Consider the following 24,797-nt stretch of genomic DNA (forward strand, 5'->3'; position numbering starts at 1 on the left):
AAAAAGTTCTTTTTTTTTAAATTTATGTAAAGTTCTTTAATGAAAATGTAAAAAAAAATAAATAAATAAACAAAGGTAACTGGCTAGAAACCAGAATCTTAACCTCTATACCATACAGGAATATGTTGTACCAACAGACTTATTCACCATTCTTTGAAATTAATACTTAATTTAGTTTAGTTCTTCGATCTTATTCTACTCCCTTCTCCCTATTCATATTTCTCCTCTTTCCTCTTCTCTTTTCCCTTCTCTTCCTTTCCTTATCCCACATCCTTTCTTCTGCTCTTTTTCTTCATCTCTCCCCTTCTTTTCTTTATATGCTCTTTCCTCTTCTTCTTGCTGCTGGGCACTTTGAAATAACTACTAGCAGTTCCTCATGAAGCTTGAGTGAGGTAGTTAGTGAGGCAGTGAGAGTGGGTAGAAAAATACACTTGGTGAGTAACTATAAACCAGCTCTTAAAAGTCCTTATGTTGATGTATATTTTCCTTAAGTTATGGGAGTGTTTTAAAACAGAAAAACAGCCTCCTCTGATTTATGCTATATAAGACCATTCAAGCCTCTGGTAGGGAAAATGGATGGTTTACAGCAGGGAGAAAGACAAATCACCAGCAGCAGAGAAACAGCAATTTTTTTATAAAAGAAAGGTTTAAGGGAATAATTTGGCTAGGTTAAAAGTTTAAAAGCTGCCTTTACAAAGCAAGCACATATTAATTACATGAAATGTTTTTGGTGTGAGAAGCCTAATGAAGATTATTTTACTCCCAACCAAACCCCTTTGGAGATGCCTCTGCAGGAAAATCACTTAAGAGGCTCATAACTAAAAAAATTACTGAGGTTTATGCTTTGGAAAAAGGGGAGCTTTATTTCTCATAAAGGGTTGTAGCCTGTTGGACGGCCACAGGGTGAGAAGCAAAGCCCTGGCCAGAAGCCAGGCACAAGTGCTTCAAATGACAGACAAAAGAACAGTATTTTATACTGAGTGGAAGCAGTCAAATATACATATTCAATAAGCAATAGGAGGAGTCATGCACATGACAAAAGAAAATCATTTGCATTTGTTATTGGGCTTTATCTCCCCCATCCTTTTATGGCTGGGAACTCAATTTTAAGTTATTTCTGAGGTCCGCTTGCTGGAGAGGCTTTCCTTCAGTTAGCAGAGGGTTAAGAATTTCATTTTAGTTAACAAAGCTATTGCAATTATCTAGGTCAGGGTTTAGGACAGCAGAAATAAAAACAGCAGCAGTAAGATTGCAGTAAACACACTAGTCAGGACCTGGTCTCATTGACTTTGTGTGGAGAGGCAGTGAAGTCACTTTACTCTCTGGTTTGGGACTTAGGGTCTTTCACCAGACAGGGAAAATCAGAATAGGAGCTTGATTGGAGGTAGCTGGTGGGAAAGGGCCAGAAAATTAGTGAGTGATAGAACTAAAAGCACTAATACAGAATATAGTAATATTTTTCTTGAGGCAAAGCAGCTATGGAGAGGACAAGGACCTCAAGTGGGAAGTGTGTGAACAGACAGCACCCGGTTTCTGTGCATTTTCTCTTTTCTTTCTTATCAAAGTAATATATGTACATTGTTATGTAAAAGTATAAATGTATAAAAGTAATAATTATATATACATAAGACTGTATGCAATAGGCATTACAAATAACATAGGTAATATTTATTTTAACATGCTTATGTTAGTATACAAAATATTAACATCCTGTTTGTTACTATTATTATATATTATTTGTATATTACATAAAAATATATATAGTACAGAAGAACTTAAGATAAAAAGTAACAGTGCTATAGAGGCATTAATTTATTTAATTATAGACTTGGTTACAAGGATAAGTAACAAAAAGCAAGAAGACAAAGACTATGCTCGGCCTTCCCCGCCAAAAACTGTTAAGGGTAAGCCGCAGGAAAAATGGCCAGCTTGGAGGTACTCAAATTGCTACCGTCTCCTTTAATTCTCTGAAGCAGGTGGGTGGGGCCAGAATGGCCCACTCTTAAAGAGCGTGAAGGCGCCTGGCGGCACTCTGGCTTTTCTGGAGCAGTCTCTATGGTATTCTTCCCAGCCCACCCTCCCCTTGGGTAGCGGCAGTCACGTGACAGGCTCTTGGATTACGGCAGGTGCCACGTGATCCTGGCCTGCAGTTCTGGGCTGCGGTGAGGTACCTGGACTCTGGAAGGGCGGGCGGTTAGGTCATAATCGCTGCCCGCCGACGGACTATCCCGGGCTGCCAGGTTTAGGAGCAACGAGCTGGCTCAGGTGTTCTCTTCTTAGTGCCTAACGCACGGGTCAGCTCTTTTTGCTGGCGCCGCGGTCCCCACCTCTTTGCGGTGAAGTTACCTTTGGGTTTTGAGACCTCGGGGCCTGAATCCCAAACTTGAGCCAAACTCCCAAATCACATCTCTTTTTCTCTCATCCTCCATCTTTGCCTTTGTACCACGGAATAACTTGGGTTTTGAGCTGGCCGGCTCAGATTTGCCCTGGAGGCCAACTAAGGGCGGTAAAGGTAACCTTGGGGAACGCGGCCCCCCAGTGGACAAAGGCTGAGGCAAAAATAGCATAGGCCTAAGAGCCGCAGGCGGATGAGAATAGGTGATTGAAGACGTAAGGAGAAAACAAACGAACAAAAAAATACTGCGGATTTAGAAGGGTCTGGAAAGGACTTGTTGCACAATGGAAGAATTTGACTCTGAGAAAAAGATGGAGAAAGAAAATCTGGGGCCGAGAACGGATTCTCCACTAGGGGAGCCGGATGGATCGCTTGGGTGGGTGAAGAACGTTACGCCAAACCTGAAAGGTGTTCTGATTGAAGAGTATTAGAATTAGAGCACTTCCCCCACTCTCCAAGCATAAATTTACTTGATTTACCAGTAAGGTTGATTGGTATCATGCTTTTGACAACAGGATAAACTGGAAAGCAGACTGGCGCTAAGCAGAAACAACACTTGGAACAAGGCTAATACCATTCCTGGTGGTGGTGGTGGGTGTTCTAATTGAGGAAGCACTTTTGAGTTGCTTTGAATTATTGGTAAGGGAGATTTGATATCGCCATGTTGTGGATAGGAAGACTAGGAAGAGGAATAGCATTTCCGAGTCAGAGACTAGAGGCTTGAGAGTGCTTTTGTGCAAATTTATACTTGTATTTTGAGATTCGTTTTTTATGTACTTTGTGCCTATGATGAGTGAAATGTAGCTTGGAAGGACAACTGAAGGACTAAAGATAATTCTGTTTTTTTTAAATACAAGGCTGAAATTGAAAACAAATGCAGAATATTCAAACATGAAAATATTTTATTTACTAAAGCACCTGTATGTGCTCTTTTGATGAATTTTTCATGATAAGGATTAACTGAATCTCAAATTTTAATGGCTTATTTGTATTCTTAAGAATATCTTCCTAGGAGCTGTCTCCTGAGCTCCTAATTAGGGGATAAGAAGTAGAAACCCAGTTTTATAATTTAGAAAATGGGGGCCTCTACTCAGCTGTTGTACTAAACATGCTCTTTTGTACATCCCCATTTATTTATATTTTTATAATTTCAATTTCTAAGGCAATTGGATCATAGAAATTCTGTCTTTTGGTTTATATCTGCAGGTGGGTGCTACCAAATACAGCTATGAAGAAAAAGGTAAGATGTATTAGGTACATTAAAAACATGAAGATAAAAAGGTAAGAACTTTCTATTCTAGAAATATGTGATGTGTGTGTTTCTTTTCTGGACTATTGCAAGAGACTTGTACATGGTCTTTCTCTCATCCTCTTTGCAGTTAGATTTAATTTTTCTAATGTATAAATGTGACTGAGTCATTGACATACTTAAGAAGTTTTGGCAACTTCCCAAATCCCATGGAATAAAATCCAAATGGATTTTAAAATAGTGACTAGATTAAATCAAGCCTGACATAGTACATTATGACAAATACTCCTTATATATGTCATTAGGAATTTTTATTAAATATCTTGGTAGAACATGGATTCCCCCTTATTTGACAAGCAAGGCAATTGGAAATATATTTCATAAATTTTATTTTGAAAGGACTTTAAGTCACTTTACCCAGTTCCTTTCTAGTGTAAGTATACAGCATCTTTGACAGGTGTTTTTCTCTCTTTGTAAAACATTGCAGTTGGCAATAAGCCTTTTTACTTTCATAAGGCCATCCTTTCCACTGGACAATTCTCACTGTTGAAAGCTCTCTTACTTTGTATCTTTGCTTTGATAACTTGCTTTATTCTTTTGATGAACATATTTTGAGCATCTGTTATATGTTAGGCACTAGAGATACAAAGAGGAATCTCCCTGCCCTTCAGGAGAGAGTCTTATGAGAGACAGGCACCTTAAAAATTAGTTAACTAAAAAAAATAAAAATAAAAAAAGTTAGTTAACTGCAATGCATTATGGTCTTTGCAATGATATAACAGTTCTGTGGGAGGACAGATGCTTAAGTCAGCCTAGTGCATTAGGGTCAGAGAAGCTTCTTGAGGAGATGATTACTGAACCAAGATTTGAAGGATAAGTGAAACTTAGCTGTGAAGAAAAGAGATTGAAAAATTACTGGCAGAGAGTACAACATGCAACAAAGGCACAGAGGCAGTACCTCCCAGAGGCCTAGCATCAGTCAAAGGGACTAGCAGTGGTTAAGTATGGCTGGGTGCTAAAAGTTACAAGCCAGGAGGGGCAGGAGATGAGAGCAGAGAAGTAGATAGGCAAGAGGGGTCTTATATGTAGTTTAAGGACTTGAGCCTATAGGCCGTGGGGAGCTTTAGAAAAGAAAGAGTAGTTAATAGAAAAAGATCATGGAGATAAGTGAACAGATGAGATCAAGCTCAGAGGAGGAAAGGTTGACCTTTAACACAAAGATGAAGGATTTTAAGTTCAATTGAAATCCCTTGCTAGGTAGTTCACTGCATAAAACATTGTATTATGAGAGAATAGGGTTTAGTTTCCTCATAAGATGGTACTTTTCTAATTTGGTTCTGAATATATTAATAGTACATATTAGTAACATAGATCCACTGCAGTTCTGTCACCAAGAGGACATGTGACTTGTGACAGGTAAGTGTCTAGCTCCTGGAATTCTAAGTATCTCTGCATTCACTATTGGTTGGCTTTGCCAGGTTGTTGGTACTGTTACTGCAGTAAAATGTCAAATATAGGAGAGAAATAGATCTCTTTAGACTGGATTTGCTGTAGATTGCTAACTTTTTTTTTCCCCCCCTACTTTGTCTTTAGGTGCTATTGATGGGTAAAAGTGGGTCTGGTAAGACCAGCATGAGGTCTATTATCTTTGCAAATTATATTGCCAGAGATACTCGGCGCCTTGGTGCAACAAGTAAGATGTTTTATCTTATTGTAAAGTCAGGTGATCTTAACTATTAATCTGCATAACACACCTGGTTGCAGTAGCTTGGGGATATAGAGGTTGAGGTATTTGTTATGGAGCATGTTTCCGTTTTTTTGCATGCCTCCTCAGAGAGGTGTGGACTACTGCTTGCTCTCTTGAGGAGGTTCTTTCCTTTCTTGGTTGCTTATGAAGTGGAATGCCCTTGTCTAACTTCTTGCTATGCTGCTATTTCTTAAACAAGCATAAGGACCCTTTTTATTTGTGCATTTTTGGGGGAGAGTGTTTTTAACTGTTGTTACACAAAGGGAAATTCATAAATATTAACAAACAACAAAATCTTGTAAGATTTTTTAAAGTAGTTAATCCTTACCTTTATTAAAGATAAACTGCAGGGATGGGAAGAGGGGAGGTTAATCTGATCTGTACTTTGCTGCTTCTCTTCCTGCGTGCATGTAGATATTCTTGTTGGAGTTTCAGCTTTTATTTGGCAAATATCTTATTGCCCTTTATGGTTTGAATGTATTGCCATTTATGGTTTGAATGTTTTAGCTTGGCTGCCTGGGTTCCAGGACAATGAGTCTAGAATCCTGGGAGAGCCCTTCCATCTCTGGGCTGTAAGGCCATTTCTTTCTGCAGCATTTCTGGATTTTACCTTGGTCCTTGGTTTCTAGGTGAGGAAAGCATTGCCTTATCTGGCCTTCAGTGATTTCCTATTCTGGGTTTCTAGCAACTTGAATACTTTTAGGGACATGTGACTTACTACTCTATAAGTAGTCAAACATTCTTAAAACACATTATATTCCAAACCATAGAATACAAAGGAAAAGGAGACTTCATTTCTGTTTTCCTGATGCTTGGAGTGTAGTGTAGACTCTCATATTTGGGGCAGCTTTGATGATTATAAAGCTATTTTTTTCGGTACAGCCCCAACTCTAATTCAATTTTTTCTGTTAACTAGTTCTTTTTATTTTCTCTTAAGCCTCTACAAATATTTGGGTATGGTCAAGGTTTCAGTTTATCCTAGCCATCACATGCTTCCCAAATCTTGCCTTCATTAAGTTAAACATCTCTAGTGAGGTGATGGTTATGTTAACAAGTTTGATATAAGCTTACCACATTGTATATCAAATCAGCACATTATACCCCATAAATGCATTAATGTACACAGTTATGATTTAATAAAAAAACCCCACATGCTCTTCTGGTTCTTGTATAGTTTATTAACTCAGAAACTAAGAATAAGTGCTTTTTAAGTTAAATTACTCAGTTTTGTTTGTTTTAGCCTGTGATATGGTCCTGTCCCCTGTGTTTTGTTAACTGTGAAATCCAGGACAAATCACTGTTTCTCTGGGTTGCAGTTTCCTTGTTCATAGAAAAGGAACTGGGACCTATTTTCATTTTAGCTACTTATTCTTTTATTTGCTGTATTAGCTATCTTTTCTCACTCCATACAGTTTTATTGGATAAGTATCTCTTTCAGTTTTCTTCTAAGTCATTGGTCAAAAATTTTGGTCAGGCCTTTTATACCTCTAGAATTGGCATCTGTGGCTCTAGCCTCTGGAATGTCTACCTTTTCAAACTTCTGTCTTGATTTGATAGATTGTAAATTGTTTCTTTTCTTCCAGGGTAAATATATGAGCCTAATATCATTGTGGGTTCAGTTAATGTTTATAGAACAACTGTGATTTGCCTGTTTTGCATTCTGTTTTATTTATTTTAGTTCTCATATTAACTTCCTTTAACTAGGTGAAGAAAGTATGACTTAGAAGTTAACCTCGTTCAGCTAGAATGTCAATCAATGCTTGTACTCTTTTCATTATGCCATGGTCTATTTATCTTAACCTACCCTAATAATTTATGGCAAATTTATTTGTCCTTGTGTTTACACTGCACACTTGGTTGAAGCACCTTTTTCTATTCCAGTTGATATTTCTGGTTTTAGCTGATGAGCAGAGTTGATTTATTACTCTGAATCCAGAGAATAGTCTTGAAACCAACATTTCAAACCTATTCAAAGTGCTTAAAATAGTTTCAACATAATTTAGCATCATTATGAACAGAATGTTAAAAATTATATGAACCCTATACATTATAGCAGACAATTTCTTCAGCAAGTATTATCATTTTCTGAAGCTTCCTGAGTGCTGGGCATTGTGAATGAGACTGGGCTTTTGCCCTTAAGAATATCCTGCATGAGTGGCTGGGTACAGTGGCACTCTGGGAGGCTGAGTTGGGTGGATTGCCTGAGCTCAGGAGTTCAAGACCATGAGCAAAAGCAAGATTCCCTCTCTACTAAAAATAGAAAAACTAGCCCGATGTGGTGGGTACCTATAGTCCCAGCTTCTCGGGAGGCTGAGGCAAGAGGATTGCTTGAGCCCAAGAGATTGAGGTTGCCGTGAGCTACAATGCCATAGCACTCTATGCAGGCCACAGAGTGAGACTGTGTCTCAAAACAACAACAACAGAAGGTTTATCTTGAATGGGACCTGTATTGATAATACTTTGTTAGTAATTACTATCTCTTTAAAGGTAATAAAAGTATAATTAAAAATATGATGTTGGCCTTAAGGCTTCATTAGCTAGTTTGTGGTTTCTTAAGAAAAGTCTAGGTTTTATTATTAAACTTGTAGACTAGTTCAAAATACATACAGTGCATTGCTTTTTACTTGATATTCTTATGTAGTTGTTGATTTTCTCTACAAGTAAAATAGTACTTTTAAAATATTACATTGACTTTAATGTTTTAGCGTTTTTCTAGTTTGGTATTCCTGAAAACAGTCCAGTTTTATTTTGTTAAACTTAGTGTCTACTGTGTTTTGAAATTTGAAGTAAGAATACAGGATGGTTGTATTGTTAATTTATTAGAGGGCTGTTAATAAATGTTTGTGGAATAGTAAATTTGTCAATAAAAATATTGTTATGAATTATTTTATACTCAAATACTGTTGAAGGCTCCAACATTTTCTGCCTTCTTGAAATTCTCTGTTCCCATGGCTTTTACTTAATGCTCTAGTACCCTGGTTTTCTTTATTTTTAACCACCCCTCCCCCCCTTTAAAAAGAGAAAAAACTATATTATAGTATTTTCTTCTTTCTGCCCCATAAGTGTATGTGAATCCTCAAAGGTCTTTCCTTGGTTGTTTGTAGTGACTCTATGACAACAGAGAAGTTAGGAGAACTAGAGGGCCATACAGGGTATATGAGACTAAAGAGGGAATCGAGAAGTGGGGGACTTAGATTATAAAGTATCTTGTAAGCCAAGTTAGGTGGTTTGAACTGAGGGTAGAGAGAGTTTTAAATAGAAAAGTAACATGATCAGACTTATATTTTATTATTTCTAATTTTCAATTTTAATTATAAAATTAATACTTGTGAAAAATTTAAACATTGCAGACGTGTAGAAAGTCTTACTTCCTCTCTCTCAGGCCTACCTCATAGGCAACCACTGTTCTCCTTTTTTTCTGGGTGTATATAATCATGTACCTACAGAGAAGTTTCTTTTTTTTTTGTTTTTCATGAAGAATGTAATAAAAATCTGCATTTTGGAGAAATCTTTATATCAGAATATGGATATATGGGTTAGAGAGAGGCAAGAGTAGAAACAGGTTGACCAATTAGGAAACTATTTTAAGTAGACCAGGTAAGAGATGACAAGAGCTTGATTTGAGTTAGGGTGATGGTAGTATATACAGTGAGATGCAGATGGATTTGGGATATATTTAAGAGTTAGAATCAATAGGACTTGCTGGTAGATTTATGGAGAATGGTGAGGGAAGAATTGGCCTGAAGGATGAAATTAAGGTTTTGACCTAGGCAGTTGCTTAAATTCACTGAATGGAGAAGACTGCATTAGCAATAGATTTTTGTGGGAAGAAAGGGGAGATGATGAGTTGTATTTGGATACATTGAGTCTGGGATACTTGTGGATTATTCAAATGGACATGTACAACATATGAGTCAGAAAGGAGAGGAATCTGTCCTAAAGAAACCTATTTACAAGTTATCAGTATCCAAGTGGTAAATAAAATAATATGAAAAGATGAGCTTGCCATAGGGAAGGTGGCCAAGAATAGAGTCCTGAAGAACTCCAACATTTAAGGGACAGAAAGAAGAACAGGTGCCTGCGAGGGAGGATCGCCAGAGAGGTCATAGATGTGATGTCAGAGATCAAGAGAAGAGAAATTTTTGAGAAGAAAATAGTCAACAGTGTCATGCTGCAGAAAGTAAGAAAAGGGCTAAAAAGTCCACTGGATTTGGTAATTGGGCCATTGGTCACCTGACAAGAACAATTTCTGTGATACATGAGTAGAAACCAGATTTCTATCCCATGTACCCATATCTAAACAGTTACTGAATCCTGTCACTTCTTTTGTTATTGTCTTTCCCTTTCTCAGTAGCACTTCTTTCCATTTTTTTTTTTTTAGTACTAGACCGTTTACATAGTCTTCAAATTAATAGCAGTTTGAGCACCTACTCTCTCGTAGACTCTGTTGGAAATACAAAGACATGTAAGATATGATTCCTTTTCCAAGGAGGGGGAAGTAAAGGGGAGAAGGGAAATAGTTCGAGCACCTACTATGTGCCAGGCACTTTATATAATGATAACTCATTGAATCCTCACAGTAATCCTGTGAGGTCAATGCTATACATCTCTATTTTAATGGAAGAGGAAAGTAATACTCAGAGTTTCAATGACTTGCCCAAGGTCATACAGAGAGGTAGAGCTGATATTTGAACTAGATTTGACTCCAAAGCCCATGCTTTTTAAAAATAATGCTTTTCTATTTATGATCTAGTTTACAGGAAGATAAAATTGCACCAAAATTAGATAGTAGTCAATTTAAGAAACAGTTTTCAGATAGTCATAGAAGAAACACCACTGTGTGATCAATTGTCTATCACATAAATTGTATAGATGACAATTGTTAGACTTTGAGCAATTTTATTCTTTGGGATTTTTAGTGCCTGGCAGAGAGGAGATGCTTAATAAATGTTTAAATGAATTCAGAGGGAGAGATAATGATAAGTGGGGGTAGCCAGGCAGGGCTTTTAGAAGAGATGGGATATAGGTTGAGTCTTAAAACATGTATATAACTTCGAAATAATGATCGGGAGGGCTTTCCAAGCAAAAGAATAGAGTAGGTAAAGTATAAGCAGGGAGGGAATCATAAGGCAGAGGTCGCAAACAGGCAGCCTGCATGCTGGATAAGGCCTGTAGATGTGTTTTGTCTGGCCCATGCCAAAAAAAAAAAAAAAAAAAAGATATCAACATGTAAAAGTTCTCATAAAAATCTTGATTTTTCTGCTACTATTGAAAAATTTAAAGATCTGGAGCCCATGTTCTTACATGGCAGATGAGTAAGAGCTGAGTAACTGCCACTCATTCTATTTTATTTTATTGGGTGGATATTTGCCGTCCATATGAAACCAACTTTGCTTTTGTACATTTACTGGCCTAGCCCCTATTAGCAAGTTTGCGACCCCTGATTTGAAGTGTTTTGGGGGTTGGGGAGGTAGTGGGATTTTGGAGTACTGTGAATAAACTAAATTGGGCTGGAGCAAAAGGCTTTATTAATGTCAATCATTGGGGAATATATAGGTAGATGGGATGCCAAATTGTGAAGGACCTTAAATGTCCCCCTATAGGCATGGAGGAGCCATTGAAAATGTATTGACTGGGGAGTGACATGTTCAAAGTAGTGTTAAGAAGATGAGCCTGGCAGTAGCCTATAGGATGAAGTAAAAGTGGGCAAATCTTTCTGTGGGGGAGGTCAGATAGGGAGATTTTGTAGTAGTGTAGGCTGAGATATGGGTCTTCCTTAATGTTAGTGGTGGGTTGTAAAATAAGAAATGGGATTGAGAGAGATTACAAAGAGCTAGCAATGAATTGAATTTTAACAGAGGAATCAAAAATGGGAAAAAGTTAGAGTCATTAACTGAAAAGGAAATTAATAGCAGGAGTTAGTTTGATTATGTTCTACGTTTGTTTTGTGTTTGGTTTTTGTTATTTTTGTTTCTTTTTAAAAATTTATTTTGTATGTGTGGGACGTTGGTAGAGGCAAGAGAAACAGGAAAGATGTATTCAATGGTATATGACTCTCTCTTACATGTTGAAATTTTTAACATTAGTATTATAATTTGAGATTATTTCTGCTCTAAGTACTAAACTACTAAAAAGTAAAATGACTTATATGAAAGCCAGTTTTATAACTCAGTGTAGTAGGAGCCCACTTTGCCACTAAACCACACTACTAAGCTGAAAATCACCTTCTTGTGGCTTTGAGCATTTCACTCCTCTTTGGTCCTTCTAAATTCTATGGGTTAGTGCTTTGGTTATTTTGAATTTCACCTCCCATGTTACAGTTACTAGATTTGTCAAATATTTGTCTTCCAGTCGATGTAGAACATTCTCATGTTCGATTTCTGGGAAACCTGGTATTGAACCTGTGGGATTGTGGTGGGTAAGTACCATCTACTTATTTGTTTGTGAAACTGATGACAGTAATCATGGCATCTAGTATCATCAGCATGGTGATTACATCTAGAATCACTATACATTGGGTAAAAATTACTTTCAAATTACTACTTGATTAAATAAATATCTCTGACTTTTATGTAATTGTGAAAATGTCTTCTGTATGTGACATGCTAGGTATCTATGGGTGGTATATATTATCTCCTGTTTTGCAGGGTAATAAATTTGGTTTCTTTCTCAGGTGGCCTGACACCAGCGCCAAGCTCTTAGTTGTCACACCATACTGCTTTTGTATTTAGTTTTTTTATTTATCTTCAGGCAGTCTCAGTAATGTAGATTAGACTCTGAGTACATATTGTCTTAGTTGCCTACTTTTGAAAGTGTAAGAGACAGATCTTCTATGACCAAGGCACTCCACAATTATCCTATCACAGATGCATACACACTGTGGTTTATGCTGATGTTCCTTCCTACTCTGTAGCTATTTACATCTATGTGATGAACTGCTATATTGCCCAGTGGTTAGGCATGTGGGCTCCTGGAGTTAAATTGAGGTTTTCCTCTCAGCTCTATTATCTCTGTTATCTTGGGTAAATCATTTAAAACACTTTGAGCATACTTTCTTTTGTACAGTAGGAATAGCAATGGCACCAGCTAATAAGTTTGTTTTGATAACTAAGATAAATGATAGCATTTTGCTATGTGTTCATATATTCGTGTATATATGAATCTATATATGTATATGTGAACACATAGCAAAATGCCTCAAAAAATAAATAGGTATTATTGTTAGCTAACTGTTTCCCAGCTCTTAGCATAGAGTTAGCCATAGAGTAGGTGCCCAGTGAATATTTTGTTGAAAGAATAATGCAATAGTCAAATATTCTGTAATAATATGACTCCATTTCTGCTAGCAGATGGATCCCTTTACATCCTAACAGGTTTCTCCATAAAAATCCTTCCTCATTATTGCTTCCAATTTTCTGTGTCAAGAGTTTAGTCCCAAGTCCTTGCTTTTAGGCACTAAAATATCTTCATTTTTGCAGATAAAACAGAGGAAGTCCAAGGAGATTATGATTCTCCCAAGGTCAAACAGCTAATTAATATCAAAAGTATAGGACTGTAACCTAGGTTCATGATCCCCCCTCCACTATACGATGCTACTGTTTTCTCCTAGCCAGCTTGTAATTGATAACTTATTGTGAATTGGCACACAGCCTAAGAAGCAAAGAGCAACATTCTCCTAAAAATGTTATCATTGGAGTTTTGTCTGTAGTGTTTAGAATATTTGACTATTAAGTTACTCATTCAGCAAGTGTTCATTGAGCACTTTTAATACTGTTAGAAGCTGAGAAACAATGGGGAATAGTAACAGGACATGGTCCTTTTTTCATGGAACTTGTTTTCTTGGGAAGTGAATGCTATTAATTAGAAACTCACACAAAGAATTGTAATATCACACTTGGGGTAAATACTGGAGGTAAGAGAAATACAATGGTATAGCAGCCTACAGTTAGTGGACTGACCCAAGTTGTGGAGTTCATGGACATTTTCTGTGAGGAAGTATGGATTAATGGAAATCTAAAGGGACAAGCAAGAGTTAACTCGATGAAGAGGCAGAAGGTTAACATCTGAAATACAATGAAAAACATGTGTAAGGGCCCATGGAAGAAATCATAAGCCACTTGAGGAACTGAGAGGTCAGTGTGTTTAGAAAATAAGGAAGGGGAAGAGGGTGGTACAAGTTGTGGCTCAAGAAGTAAGAAGTTAAGGCCAGAGTTATTTGCTGTTATTTATCCTTTAAATTTAAGCCTTAAGATTATCTTTGCCATTGATCAAGCTAACAAAAATAGATAATAAGAAGTTACGACTGAATAGAGCACTTCTTTGCTATCTCTATATATTTTTTTCTACTAGGCAAGACACCTTCATGGAAAATTATTTCACTAGCCAACGGGACAACATCTTCCGAAATGTGGAGGTTCTGATTTATGTCTTTGATGTGGAGAGCCGTGAACTGGAAAAGGACATGCATTATTACCAGTCATGCCTAGAGGCTATTCTGCAGAACTCCCCAGATGCCAAAATATTTTGCTTGGTACACAAAATGGATCTGGTACAGGAAGATCAACGGGACCTGGTAAGAAACAAAAGGTGCTACACCAAATGGTTGACATGCTTTGCAAACCTCTTTTGTAGAGGTATAGGAAAATTTGTAACTTTTTTTTTTTTTTTCAGAAAAAAAAGTCTTAGTCATAATTTTTAAAATAAAGTGCTGTCATTTGATTTAAAAAACACTTATTAGTCAGGCATTGGTGGTGTGAGCCTATACTCCCAGCTACTTGGGAGGCTGAGGCAGGAGAATTGTTTGAGCCCAGCAGTTTGAAGTTGCAGGGAGCTACAGTGAGGCCATTACACTCTAGGTGGGGCAACACAGCAAGTATCTGTTTCAAAAAACAAAAACAAAAAAAAAAAAACACTCTTAGACACACTTTCTTCCATGGTAGGGAAAAGGTAATATTCATTTAGTGAATAATTTTCAGAGCTAAGTAAGGACTCTGACCGTGTGATATCACAAAGAAGCCATTATTTATTTTTAAAATAAGTTTCCTATCCTTGTTTTACTGCTCTTCAGAGCAAGGAGATACTACTGTCAAGGTTAGAAGACCCACCAGAAGTGAGATGAAAGGTTGCTGCTGTCACTAGATTGACTTAGGAATCTGGTCTGTGCCAGTTTCCTACCACTGTTGGTACAATTTCATATACCAACCACACTGTGTTATGTACTACAAGTCCCTTACAGTTTCCCTTACATGGAATATTTCTCTTCTTTTCTGCCATGGAAATTAACATACCCAAGTAACAGGTAACACAGACTAGGGTTTGATACCACCAAGATAGCAGAGTAGGAGATACCAATCTTCATCCTCTCCCCCATAAGAAAACAAATATAGATAGCTATAAGGGGGCATTATAGAAAATTACAGTAGAATGAGTAAACTCCTATCTAGCTATGAGACCTCAAGACTGACACATCACAAAAAATAGTTTAGCTTCAGTTTGTTCAATATAAAATAAAAGAAATGGCTTTTAAGGTCTAGGCTGAAAAAGATCTTTTATTTCCAAGGGTAAAGCTAAGGAAAGCACTTTTAGAATATGCTGATCATGTAGAAGAGTACAGCTTTTCTTTGAGTCAAAGTGTAAGGAGCTCCTTTGTTTAACTAAAGGATCTTTTGGTAATAGCTGTGGTAAGGAGTATTTTTTTTTTCATGACTAGTTAACAGGTTTGTCTCTACTGTTCCAGTGTTTTGACATAGGGTAGCTTACAGGTTGTTTTCAAAAACCATTTGTCAGGGTTCTATATATGACTCAGAAAACCTCATTTAAATATCTAGTAGTCTTTTTAGCTCCTTCTTTTCCCTCTCTTACTAAGTATTAATTCTGTTTTAATTCACCAGAAAATTGTGTATGTAACATGGGTCTTAGGTTTTGTAAGGGCCTTTTTGTTGTTATTGTTGCTGCTGTTATTTTTTGTCATCTTTAAAAATTATTTATTCCCTAGCCAAAATTACAATAGAAAAACTTAGAACATTCCAATAAATGAGTTGCTTATGAATGTTTTAATCACTTGTAATTTTGAGTCTAAATGCTTATATAAATATCCCCCAAAGATATCTTAATGCTCTTCAATTAAACTTAATTAAGAAAATCATACTGTTTATTTTATAAATATTTAGATTTGGAAGTTTCAAAGTAAAAATGGTTATAGTACTTCCTTAAATATTAATTTCAGCAAAGATAGTTATTTCCTTCTCTATGTGTATGTTAGGGTTTTCTAGGTAAACAGAACCAATCAAGTATACATGTATATATGTCTGTGTGTGTATGTGTCTGTGTGACTGTCTTTTGATAGAGACTAAGAAGAACAGAAACAGAGACAGATACTATTTTAAGGAATTGGCGTAACTGATTGTGGAGGCTGACAAATCTGAAATGTAGAGGGTAGGCAGACAGGCTGGAGACCCAGGAAAGCATTGATGTTACAGCTCAAGGCAGAAGACAGTATGGAGGCAGAATTCCCTCTTCCTTGAGATCAATCCTTTTCTCTTAAGGCCTTCAACTGATTAAATAAAACCCACTCATTATAGAGGGTGATCTACTTCATCCAAAGTCTCCTTGATTTCAGATGTTAATCTCATCTGAAAAGTACCTTCACAGCAATATCTGGACTGCTGTTTGACCAAATGTTTGGGTATTATGGCCTAGCCAAGTTAACACATAAAACTAACCATTTTAGTCCACCCCTTGTCAACTTGGCCACTTATAGACATCTCCTGAAACCATACTTAATCTCCAAATAAATGTCTTCTTTGCTTTCCCTTATCATAAACATAGATGTATAGAGTTTATACCTTAAAATGTTTTATTAACCTTACATTGTAATATTCAAGTTACAAGACAGAAAGTAGAAGAATAAACATTATCAAAGGACTTTACATCCTCTTAGTGCATTTTTGGTTGTATATAGGATAATTGTATCATGTTAGGTGGAAGTATGACCTTATTATAGTCTTTATTTGGGTTACCCAGAACCTTGCCTCATACAAATATTTGATTAGGAGTATCCAATGGCATTAATTTTTATATCTCTGTTGCCACATTGCACTTTGGACCATCAGTACTCTGTAGTACTGGGAACAGAGTCATTAGCACAATTGAATCTAATCAGTTAAGAAAACCAATTCAAAAAACTGATCCCTAAGATTCTTTTCTAGACCCACTCTCAATATCCAAATCTATATTAGTAGGATTCTTCAGAGTAATAGAACCAATAGATTGTAAAGAAAATATGCACATACACAGACAGTGAGCTCCCTCTATACACACATACAGATAGAAAGTGAGAGATTGATTTTAAGGAACTGATTCGGCTGATTGTGGAGGCTGGCAAGTCTGAAATATGCAGGGCCAACAGAATGGAGATCTGTGGAAGAGCTAACATTGCAATTCAAGTCAGAAGGCAGTTTGGAGGCAGAATTCTATCTTCAGGTAATGTCAGTCTTTTTTCTCTTAAGGCCTTCAACTGACTGGATGAGGCCCACCCACACTGTGGAGAGTAAACTGCTTATCTTAGAATCTACTGATTGAAATGTTAATCTCATGTAAAAAATACTTCATAGTGATATTCAGATCGATGTTTGACCAAATTGCTGAGTATCATGGCCTAGCTAAGTTGACAAATAAAATTAACCATCACAGTGTGTATACACATAACTCACCACTAATCTACTCACTCATGGAAAAATGTCTTTGCATATATATTTATATAGATATTTTCATATACATGTGAATTATATGTCATATATTATTGTCCATGTATATATCATATCCAGGATGGATAGATATTTGTGTATTGGGGAGTTATAGCTATAGAGATAAATAAAGTACATACGTAAATAATATATATGAATATGTATATTTGTATATATACAGTGTAGCCATAAAATTCATGTGCAATTTTATATACATATATATAAAAAGAAAAAGATATATACAAAAGTTATGTGCAATTTTATATACATATATATCTTATGAAAAAGATATATACAAAAGTTAAAACATTTTTATTTATAAATTCTTGATAAGAATTATAAGAATTTATAATTAAATTCTTATAATTTATAATTAAATTCCTCTACATGATATAAATTACAGCTATCTTAACATGACCGAAATTCTGAGACTTGGAGTGTTAGATATATTTTATTAAGACCTCTCTATATAATTTTTATTTATCATCATATTGCTCTCAGTCAGAATTCATTATAAGTAGCATAGGCCTGAAGGAATCTAGCTATTGTACTTTTAAAACTAACCTGAAATAATTTTTTCCATCCTAGTTTGTGAAATAATGTGAATACTCAAAATTTCTCTTAGAAAAGAGCAAAAGCTCTTGGATTAAATATGCTGAAATAGTTACATCTTAGATTTTTGCAATCAAACAGAAGAGCATTTACATGCTGATTAGTGTGTTGGACTTTTTAATTCAGATTTTTAAAGAACGAGAAGAAGACCTGAGGCGTTTGTCTCGCCCACTGGAATGTTCTTGTTTCCGAACATCTATCTGGGATGAAACTCTTTATAAGGTGTGTATGATTTCCTGAGTTTTCTCATTTTAAAATGGGCATGAAAAAAACTAGAAGGGTATTAACGAAACTAAAATATTTTAAACTATTTATAGCCATCTAGATTTGTTGTACTAAAAAAAGAAATAATTGACAATAAATTGTTCGAAAAATATCAAACTTAACATTAAGAGATTTGGGTTTTGATCTTAGATTGGGTTGACATAGTTACCAAAATCATACTGAATTAGCCAGATTAATTTGATAGTGATCTTTGCAATAGCAGAGGTGTCACTTATTGGCCATCATCCATTTTGACCTGTTGTGGTTCCAGTGCTGATTGTAGTTGTGTCAGTATTCAGGTACCTCTACACGATAACCTCTACATGATATAAACTAGTCTGCCTATGTTTGGATGACAATATAAGAAAAATACTTAGGGAACAGATTGGAGAAGGGAATTTTAGAATGAGAATGTTAGAATGGGAATTTTAGAATGTTATACCTAGAGTATGGTAGCTTCAACTTTCACTCCAAACTGAAGACCAGCATTCTTTTAACCAGAAGGATTATTCTAATTGCTGCAATGTATGCCACACTGCTTGCACTAATTATAGAGGTTACAAAAATGGTTGTGTAATGGATGAAACTGAAATTACCTTATTGGCACATAGGCTTCCATTCTGCTTCCTCTCTTTCTTCTACTGATCTAGTGATTTGAAGGACTGGCTCCTTTCGGGTCTTCCTGTGGTTAGATCTTTCCTTCAGACTGTTTCTGGTATCCATTGACAAGTCTGACTCTGGGTGGGAAAGAATCCTTCTCTGTCACTGGTAGCTAGAGCCTCGATATCAAAAAATCAACGGCATCTGACAAGTATCTACAGCCAGAAGCACAGAAACCTGACATGCCAAGGAGGAAAAATCCACTAAAATCCATTAAAAGTAGCCATTGTTTTTTTTAACCACTTCATTTTTCCCCAATATTATGTTGACCCAGCCTCAATCTAATAACAGATCATTTTGAGATACCTGTCTAGGAAATACTGTTCTAGATTAATATGGGCCGAATTTCTCTCAAAGCCTTATTCCCATAGAACAGGTAACCGTGATAAGGATGGACATGACGCACTGATAAGAACCAACTGCGATGTGAAGGATGGCAATACATAACACGACCAAAGACAATTGGCTAATCACAACACTGCTGTGAGTGACAATGTCTCTGCTGTGGTTAGCTTTGGTGCCTTCTCCAAGGTAAATTCAGCAGTGACATTAACACCGACCTGGGAAATTAGAACCTGAACCTCCATGTCTAAGTAATAAAACTAATTGGAACAGAGACATCGCACATCTATGTCTTACCTCAGTGTTTCATAGAGCTGACTTAAATTTTTATATTAAGTTTTCAGCAAGCACTCATATATCTACTTGATGCTTTTGGATACGCAAATGACTTAAGAACAGGTTCCTGACCTCTAGTAGGGGAGAGAAGAACAAAGTACATCTAACAAGAAAAGTTGAAGTGAGAGTGAAAGAAATATGATAATAGAAATACAAATAAAAGAGCTTTAAAAGAATAGAGGGAGGGTGTGGTTAACTTCAACTGCTAAGGTTACTCATACTCCTCTGGATGAAGTCAGTTTTATACAAATACAGTGAATCATTTTTATGTCAATTGAGTCAATTTATATAGCTAACAGCAAATCTTTGGGAATGATAATACCACTAGTTCTTCTTGTAATGGTATAATATCACATTGGGGGTAGGGTCCATTTGTTCATGTGGCTCTGATATTTTTACAAAATTGATTCTTGGATGTATGTTAAATATAGCATTATAAGTTCTGATCTTCAGAGAAATCTACACTGTTGGACTTAGATATTTGTTGAATATCTGGATTAGGACCTTTTTTAGCATAGTTGATCATATTTTTCAACTTTTTTTCTAAGGCAACATGATGGCACTAAATACTTGTTTAATTTAATTATCAATGGACAGAAGTTTCTCCAGCATTTCACAAAAATAAAAAATAAAAAAAAGAAGCAGAAAGTTCAAGAACAGGTAGAAAATTCAAAAATAAATATCCAAATTGATATTTAAAAAAAAAAGAAATTAACTCAAGGATAAAAATAAAATATTAGCTTTATTTTCTTACTTCATTTGTGTTATAGCATGTATAATGTCAGTATTTGTTTGGGACTCAATTATCATATTTTGCTACCCATATGTTACAGCGTACTTGGTCATCTGAAAGGTCTGGGACTAGTTACTTGAGAGTAATAATGCACTGTGTTTCTGTTCTGTTAGGCTTGGTCCAGCATTGTTTATCAGCTGATTCCTAATGTTCAGCAACTGGAAATGAACCTAAGGAATTTTGCCGAAATTATCGAGGCTGATGAAGTACTTCTGTTTGAGAGAGCTACTTTTCTGGTAAGAACTTTCTGCTTTGCAGATGTACTTTGTATGGTACCGTCTTCTGTTCACCAACAGAGAATCTCATATTGTCACTTTCATTATGCACAGCTTTCTATATAAAGTAGTATTGGCAATAAAGAGACCTGAAAGAAGTCCTTGGATATATAACTCTTTAGCAATTAGTAAAATTTAGACATTTGCATGGCTTGGTGCCTGTAGCTCAGTGGCAGGGTGCCAGCCACATGCACCAGGGCTTGCAGGATCAAACCCAGCCCAGGCCTGCTAAACAACGATGACAACTACAACAACAAAAACATAGCCGGGCATTGTTGCAGGTGCCTGTAGTCCCAGCTACTTGGGAGGCTGAGGAAAGAGAATCGTTTAAGTCCAATAGTTTGAGGCTTCTGTGGGCTGTGATGCCATAACACTCTACGAAGGGCAACATAGTGAAACTCTGTCTCAAAAAAAAAAAAAAATTAGATTTTTGCATGTTATTTCTGCTAATAACTATTAATTTGTGTTAAAGGATTCCTTTTTATCACTGAATTTTATTGCGAAATGTTGTATATTTTACTTTTGAGAATATTCCACCCATTCCTCTCTAAAAGACTTTAGTTGAAAACTTTTAGCACTAAGGAAATGTAATGGTAAGCTTGGTGACATACTTCTGATGCATAGGTAGAGGAGGAAAGAAGCATGTTGTTATTTTATTTTTCATATAAATTAAACTTAGTAAATATAATACATTAGAGTGTACTGTTTATACAGCCTACTGTTTATATAGGAGGGATAGAAAAACCAATATTTTTTTTTTTTTTTATTGTTGGGGATTCATTGAGGGTACAATAAGCCAGGTTACACTGATTGCAATTGTTAGGTAAAGTCCCTCTTGCAATCATGTCTTGCCCCCATAAAGTGTGACACACACCAAGGCCCCACCCACCTCCCTCCTTCCCTCTTTCTGTTTCCCCCCCATAACCATAATTGTCATTAATTGTCCTCATATCAGAATTGAGTACATAGGATTCATGCTTCTCCATTCTTGTGATGCTTTACTAAGAATAATGTCTTCCACGTCCATCCAGGTTAATACGAAGGATGTAAAGTCTCCATTTTTTTTAATGGCTGAATAGTATTCCATGGTATACATATACCACAGCTTGTTAATCCATTCCTGGGTTGGTGGGCATTTAGGCTGTTTCCACATTTTGGCGATTGTAAATTGAGCTGCAATAAACAGTCTAGTACATGTGTCCTTATGATAAAAGGATTTCCTTCCTTCTGGGTAGATGCCCAGTAATGGGATTGCAGGATCAAATGGGAGGTCTAGCTTGAGTGCTTTGAGGTTTCTCCATACTTCCTTCCAGAAAGGTTGTACTAGTTTGCAGTCCCACCAGCAGTGTAAAAGTGTTCCCTTCTCTCCACATCCACGCCAGCATCTGCAGTTTTGAGATTTTGTGATGTGGGCCATTCTCACTGGGGTTAGATGATATCTCAGGGTTGTTTTGATTTGCATTTCTCTAATATATAGAGATGATGAACATTTTTTCATGTGTTTGTTAGCCATTCGTCTGTCGTCTTTAGAGAAAGTTCTATTCATGTCTCTTGCCCATTGATATAAGGGATTGTTGGCTTTTTTCATGTGGATTAATTTGAGTTCACTATAGATCCTAGTTATCAAGCTTTTGTCTGATTGAAAATATGCAAATATCCTTTCCCATTGTGTAGGTTGTCTCTTTGCTTTGGTTATTGTCTCCTTACCTGTACAGAAGCTTTTGAGTTTAATGAAGTCCCATTTGTTTATTTTTGTTGTTGTTGCAATTGCCATGGCAGTCTTCTTCATGAAGTCTTTCCCCAGCCCAATATCTTCCAGTGTTTTTCCTATGCTTTCTTGGAGGATTTTTATTGTTTCATGCCTTAAGTTTAAGTCCTTTATCCATCTTGAATCAATTTTTGTGAGTGGGGAAAGGTGTGGGTCCAGTTTCAGTCTTTTACATGTAGACATCCAGTTCTCCCAACACCATTTATTGAATAGGGAGTCTTTCCCCCAAGGTATGTTCTTGTTTGGTTTATCAAAGATGAGGTGGTTGTAAAATGTTAGTTTCATTTCTTGGTTTTCAATTCGATTCCAAGTGTCTATGTCTCTGCTTTTGTGCCAGTACCATGCTGTCTTGAGCACTATGGCTTTGTAGTACAGACTAAAATCTGGTATGCTGATGCCCCCAGCTTTATTTTTGTTACAGAGAACTGCCTTAGCTATACGGGGGTTTTTCCGGTTCCATACAAAACGCAGAATCATTTTTTCCAAACCTTGAAAGTACGATGTTGGTATTTTGATAGGAATGACATTGAATAGGTAGATTGCTTTGGGAAGTATAGACATTTTAACAATGTTGATTCTTCCCATCCATGAGCATGGTATGTTCTTCCATTTGTTAATATCCTCTGCTATTTCCTTTCTGAGAATTTCATAGTTTTCTTTATAGAGGTCCTTCACCTCCTTCGTTAGGTATATTCCTAGGTATTTCATTTTCTTTGAGACTATGGTGAAGGGAGTTGTGTCCTTAATTAGCTTCTCATCTTGACTGTTATTGGTGTACACAAAGGCTACTGACTTGTGGACATTGATTTTATATCCTGAAACATTACTGTATTTTTTGATGACTTCTAGGAGTCTTGTGGTTGAGTCTTTGGGGTTCTCTAAGTATAAGATCATGTCGTCAGCAAAGAGGGAGAGTTTGACCTCATCTGCTCCCATTTGAATTCCCTTTATTTCCTTGTCTTGCCTAATTGTATTGGCTAGAACTTCCAGCACTACGTTGAATAGTAAAGGTGACAGAGGACAACCTTGTCTGGTTCCAGTTCTAAGAGGAAAAGCTTTCAGTTTTACTCCATTCAGTAAAATGTTGGCTGTGGGATTGTCATAGATAGCTTCAATCAGTTTTAGAAATGTGCCACCTATGCCTATACTCTTCAGTGTTCTAATTAGAAAAGGATGCTGGATTTTATCAAATGCTTTTTCTGCATCTATTGAGAGGATCATGTGATCTTTATTTTTGCCTCTGTTAATATGGTGGATAACGTTTATGGACTTGTGTATGTTAAACCAGCCTTGCATCCCTGGGATGAAGCCTACTTGATCATGATGAATGACTTTTTTGATGATAAGCTGTAATCTATTGGCTAGGATTTTGTTGAGAATTTTTGCGTCTATGTTCATGAGTGAGATTGGTCTGAAATTTTCCTTTTTGTTTGGGTCTTTTCCTGGTTTTGGTATCAGGGTGATGTTTGCTTCATAGAATGTGTTGGGGAAGATTCCTTCTTCCTCAATTTTTTGGAATAATTTCTGCAGTACAGGAATAAGCTCTTCCTTGAAGGTTTGATAGAGTTCTGGAGTGAAGCCATCTGGACCAGGGCATTTTTTGGTTGGAAGATTTTTTATTGTTTCTTTGATCTCAGTGCTTGAAATTGGTCTGTTCAGGAGCTCTATTTCTTCGTGGCTGAGTCTAGGGAGAGGGTGTGATTCCAAATATTGATCTATTTCTTTCACATTGTCAAATTTCTGGGCATAGAGTTTCTGGTAGTATTCAGAGATGATCTCTTGTATCTCTGTGGGATCAGTTGTTATTTCCCCTTTATCATTTCTGATTGAGGTTACTAGAGATTTTACTTTTCTATTCCTCGTTAGCCTGGCCAATGGTTTATCTATTTTATTTATTTTTTCAAAAAACCAACTCCTTGTTTTTAATTTTCTGAATGATTCTTTTGTTTTCAATTTCATTGATCTCTGATTTGATTTTGGATATTTCTTTTCTTCTACTGAGTTTAGGTTTAGATTGTTCTTCTTTTTCCAGTTCCATAAGATCTCTTGTGAAATTGTTGATGTGCTCTCTTTCTGTTTTTCGAATGTAGGCATCTAAAGCGATGAATTTTCCTCTCAAAACTGCTTTTGCAGTATCCCACAGGTTTTGGTAGCTTGTGTCTTCATTGTTGTTATGCTCAAGGAAGTTAATGATTTCCTGTTTTATTTCTTCCTTCACCCATCTGTTATTCAACAGAAGATTGTTTAATTTCCATGCCTTTGGGTGGGGTCGAGCATTTTTGTTAGAGTTGAGTTCCACCTTTAGTGCCTTATGGTCTGAGAAGATACAAGGTAAAATTTCAATTTCTTTTGATTCTGTTGATATTTTTGTGTCCCAGGATATGATCAATTTTGGAGAATGTTCCTTGGGGTGATGAGAAGAATGTATATTCTTTATTCTTTTTGGGATGGAGTGTTGTATATGCATCTATCAAGCACAGTTGTTCTAGGGTCTCATTTAAGTCTCTTATATCCTTGTTTAATTTCTGTTTAGAGGATCTGTCCAGCTCTGTAAGAGGAGTGTTAAGGTCCCCTGTTATTACGGTATTATCAGATATCATATTGCTCAGACT

The 24,797-nt window shown here is 36.4% G+C and overlaps 1 protein-coding gene across 2 annotated transcripts in view; it reads left to right on the plus strand.

Moving 5' to 3' along the window:
- Window positions 1–2,118: 2,118 nt before the first annotated feature.
- RRAGB (Ras related GTP binding B) overlaps window positions 2,119–24,797 on the plus strand; it is a 39,992-nt gene continuing 17,313 nt past the window's right edge. Inside the window, exons 1-8 of one of the 2 annotated variants that reach the window (XM_053580070.1) lie at window positions 2,129–2,771; window positions 3,602–3,635; window positions 5,238–5,337; window positions 9,773–9,856; window positions 11,743–11,809; window positions 13,741–13,963; window positions 17,874–17,969; window positions 20,256–20,378. In XM_053580070.1, the coding sequence (XP_053436045.1) occupies window positions 2,680–2,771; window positions 3,602–3,635; window positions 5,238–5,337; window positions 9,773–9,856; window positions 11,743–11,809; window positions 13,741–13,963; window positions 17,874–17,969; window positions 20,256–20,378 (819 nt within the window). In that variant the 5' untranslated portion in view covers window positions 2,129–2,679. Of the gene's footprint in view, window positions 2,772–3,601; window positions 3,636–5,237; window positions 5,338–9,772; window positions 9,857–11,742; window positions 11,810–13,740; window positions 13,964–17,873; window positions 17,970–20,255; window positions 20,379–24,797 lie in introns of both variants that reach the window. The other variant, XM_053580071.1, reaches the window with a different exon arrangement.

This window comes from Nycticebus coucang, chromosome X (genome assembly GCF_027406575.1).
Source record: "Nycticebus coucang isolate mNycCou1 chromosome X, mNycCou1.pri, whole genome shotgun sequence".
NCBI lineage: Eukaryota > Metazoa > Chordata > Mammalia > Primates > Lorisidae > Nycticebus > Nycticebus coucang.